The 4,417-nt window shown below is 36.7% G+C and overlaps 1 protein-coding gene across 1 annotated transcript; it reads right to left on the reverse strand.

The window, feature by feature from the left end:
• Positions 1–701: 701 nt before the first annotated feature.
• LOC126762886 (protein naked cuticle homolog 2-like) lies at positions 702–4,195 on the reverse strand. Its single transcript, XM_050479932.1, has 2 exons — positions 4,001–4,195; positions 702–1,383 (listed from the first exon to the last, which is right to left on the reverse strand). Exons 1-2 carry the CDS (start codon positions 4,010–4,012, stop codon positions 1,045–1,047), a joined length of 351 nt encoding a protein of 116 aa, XP_050335889.1. The 5' UTR covers positions 4,013–4,195; the 3' UTR covers positions 702–1,044.
• Positions 4,196–4,417: the final 222 nt, after the last annotated feature.

Genomic DNA, 4,417 nt, shown 5'->3' on the forward strand with positions numbered 1-4,417 from the left:
CTGGCGCGTCTTATTCAATAGAATGCTGGAAAAAGTGACACACTCCGCTAATCCGAATCGCAATGGCATTGTATTGTCAACAGATGCTACTTTGTGATCGGTCTCTCAACTTTCTCGTGGTATTTATGGCGTAGACACATATACGGTGACGAACGCAGTTGAGAAATACCTAAGAGTACTCGAGAGAACTGTTCTCCCCAAGGTCTTTGGAGCCGTCTGAGTGCGCGTTGAATATCGAAGTGGTAGGAACCACATATTTTAAGCATTTGTTTGTCTTCTATTAACCCATTAAACATAGCACAATGTACAGATACTGTACTTACCAATGCTTTATAGATTTCCGAGTGAAAAGATATAATAGTATCTATTTTCAGCATTTATGCGCCTTCGGGCTACAAACTGGCCATGCAACGGCTGAATAACGCAATCAGTTACGTGCCATGAGCCATTAATAGTTGGTGTCACATTTGCACAAAGAATTCGAGCGAAATGGGGTCGCACGTTACGATGCATCGTGGTAATAGATTCCTGATTGATTAGAGAATTAAGCAAAGAAAAGGCACGGATATTTAAAAAAAACGAAATTTACTTTGTAAAGTCCTATCTTTCCTTTTTTAAATATTAAAGGATCAATGAAAACAGGATATGTTTTTGTTGTTTTAATTAACAATTAAGCTATTTATTTATAACGAACATCATCTTCTCCCCTCCTCACGGATTTGTGCTCTTTGTACAGGATATTGTTATTTCATAAAATATTATAGAAATCATCAGAAGTGGTCATGTGACATGATATATTAGTGATTATAGTATAAAATAGACGCATACGAGTATTATATAAAAAAGAATAATGGCCCTTATAAAATTTTGTTAATTGTTATTGGAAATTTACTAGCCTCTCCAAACATGTTGCGGGTAATTGTGCGCGATTTCCAGCAAATTTTAGACATACATATGTATGTACATATATTCATCGTCATCTCAGTCATCCCCTTCACTTTTCAAAGAAGCTGCTTCGGTTGTCATAAGCATTATTTACAGGGCTTAATGGTAATGATGAAAGTCATGATGATCGTAGTGATGATGGTATGGATCCAAAGCGAATGGGTGATAAGCCTTGATTATGGGCGCCGGATGATATGTTTTGACAATCGGATGCACGACGGTCTTCAGCACCGGCACCACAACTGGCTTAATGATTGGCGCGCTGTGAATAACTGTTGAGCTCTGATGTGAAATGGCAGCCGGTATGTGCACCAGTTTAGTCAAATGTAACGGTTCATGATGGTGAGGCAGCAATGGGTAGTCAATGTGTGGGTAATGGCCATGCAGGTAGCCAGGACGTGCGTTGGCCAAGGCGACGAGTGTGAAGAGAATAAAAGACTAAAATGAGAATAGAGAATATGAGACTAGAGAATTAGGTGAAAAAAATAAAAATTATATAACTACGCGAACTAGCTAGCTAGAGAACCAGTGAAATTACTACATTAAGAGATTACTAATTTAGTAGTAAATATTAAAGCTACTTTAATTATTTTTTTGATGAAAAATAAAAACTATTTATTCCTTGAAAATTTAGGGAAAAGAGAGTGCTTTTTGTTAGCCAATATCGTCCACGAGCTTTATAAGCGGGATATGTCCTCATTTTGGAATATGTCAAAATTCACCTTTCAATTTGATCACAGCAGTATATTGCGCTACCAGAACTAAATCCATATGTAATTAACCCTAGCTTTCAAAATGCGCGTGTATTAATTTGACAGCTATGGGATGATTAATTTTAGAATTTTAGTAACACAACTTTTGTTATTGTGAAAAAAAGGATGCAGAAGAGTTTCTTGAGTTGAAAAAATATTGTTTTTTGAAGAGAAAAATACATCTTAGGCAAAACTTTGGCTTGATGACGAGTTTCCGGACACTGCCCCGGGAAAATCGACTATCAGGGATTGGTATGCTAACTTCAGAAATGGCGAAATGACGTCCGAAGACGCTGAACGCAGTGGACGCCCAAACGAGTTTGTTACCGACTAAATCTTAAAAAAAGTTTACAAAATAATTTTGAATGACCGTAAAGTGAAGTTTTTCGAGAAAGTAGGCACTCTCAAGAAGTCAACTGATTGTGTACATCATATCATTCACAAATATTTCGGTAAGAGAAAGCTCGGTGCAAAGCAGTTGCCGCGTAAGCCCCCTTTTGACCAAAACTAACGACCAGTTGATAATTCAGAGCAGTGTTTGGAGATGTTCAAGTGTAATAAATCCGAGATTTTGCGTCGATATGTGGCAATTGCTGAAACAAGGCTCCATTATTTTACTCGAAAATCCAATCGATAGTCATCCGAGTGAACTGCACAGGATGAACCTGCTTCAAAGAGTAGAAAAAAGCACCAGTCAGCTGGCAAGGTTATGGCGTCTGTATTTTGGGATGCGCATGGAAAAGTTTTTATTGACTACCTTGAGAAAGGAAGAACAATAACATTACATAGCGTTGTTGGACCGTCTGAAGTACGAAATCGACGAAAAACGTCCGCATTTGAAGAAAACGAAATTTCTGTTTCACTAAGGCAATGCACGCTGTCACAAGTCAATGAAAACGATGGCAAAAATCTATGAATTGGTCTTCGAATTGCTACCGCATTCAACGTATTTTTCTGCTCTAACCCCAGCAACTATTTTCTATTCTCAAAAGAATGCTCACTGGGAAGAAGTTTTCGTCGAATGATGAGGTGATCGCCGAAAGTGATGCCTATTTTGAAGCACAGGACAAGTACTCGTAATACTACAATAATGCTACTGAAACGTTGAAGAGTCGCTATAATCAGTGTATCACCCGTAAATGGAACTACAAGGTCTGTCGCAAAAGAAACAGAACTTTTTAAATATAACTGTTTCTGGTGGCGTCACCTATTGGTGGGTAAATGAAATAAAAAGTTTGATCTTTTGTTGACTTTCCGTAAGACAAGTGGATAACTACAATCTATGTTGTCGATCAAAAAGTGCCAGCAGCTTTTGGTCATCGGTCGTAAAATGCAAAGACCAAATATTAAATTTTGTTTTAAACTTGGGAAAACGTTTACTGAAACATTTCAAATGATGAAAAAAGTTTATGGTGATCAGTGCCTATTCCGTAGTAATGTGCATGAGTGCTTTAAGCGATTCCAAGAAGGTCGTGAGGACCTCTGTGATGATCAGAAGTCGGTTGTCTTCAGAAGTCAAAAATAAAGACAATGCTGATGTGTTTTTACGATTCCGAAAAATTACCTTAAACACTCATTTGAAATGCTAATTGACCGGGCTAAACGCTGTATCGAAGCACAAGGAAACTACTTTGAATAAAGAAATATAACTTTTGAAAAATACTAATTTTTTGTTGTTTTTTTTTAACAGTCCTGTTTCTTTTGCGACAGACCTTGTATGTTGAATAAAAATATTTTGCCAGAAAATTGTATTTTACTATGGTTGGCCGCGGACTTTTCAATTGACGTATTAAAAACTGATGTTTTGGAAACGAGAGAAAGGATAATGGAAATAAGTGTACCATATTTCTGAGATGCAATATCTTCTGACAACCATTAAGTGCTGCGTTAATTAGACAATTTTTGAGTGTTGGAAGATCCTCCGCCCATTAATATTACACAGAGGTTAAAGCACTTTCCGAGTATGTTTAAAAAACCGATATTCCTTTCCGTTGTTTATAAATGTTTTCTCGTTGTTCCTAAATTGGGAACATATATAGTCTTCGCTTTAATGGAATGTTGAAACGCTATTGTTTAAATGTTAATCAGAACCGCTATTATATCACTCCTTTTTAATCTTTGACTGCCGATTCTGTGTTGTATTTGATTTATTTTGAAAGAAAAGTCGTCTTGTTGTTGGAGTAGTGGTTCCCTGGGCTTTCCATAATTATTGAATACTTTGCATTTGTTTAGCAAAAATTAATTTGATGCACTCGCAAGCACTTTTCCTTGCCAATTTCCATTTTCCTTCGAACTCTACTTACCAATTTAAACATTTTTGCTGGGGTTTATTCGTATATATCCTGCCGCCCGAGTATAATTCTGTGAGTGTCCTTAATTCCGAATAGCAAAGACACCGATTGCTTTGTCTTGTTATGAGCGTTGTTTTTTTTTTTTTTTGAAATTTTCGTTTTCGAGTTAGTTTTTATTTCCTTCGCTTTGTGTTACGTTGCAATTTGAATAAGAACACCGACTGATGCCACCGACTTGCAGTTCACACTCTTTTATATTTTACCTTTTAATACCAGAAAAGTGAATCTTTGTTGCAAATGAAGACGTTAGTTTAGTCTTTTTGCAACAACCTCAGACATTGCATTAGCAACAATAGTGAATATGCAATAGTGAGAACAAAAACAACAATAGCTGAAAACCAAACTGTTAGTGCAACAATAATTGGCCCC

This window comes from Bactrocera neohumeralis, chromosome 6 (assembly GCF_024586455.1).
Source record: "Bactrocera neohumeralis isolate Rockhampton chromosome 6, APGP_CSIRO_Bneo_wtdbg2-racon-allhic-juicebox.fasta_v2, whole genome shotgun sequence".
Lineage (NCBI taxonomy): Eukaryota > Metazoa > Arthropoda > Insecta > Diptera > Tephritidae > Bactrocera > Bactrocera neohumeralis.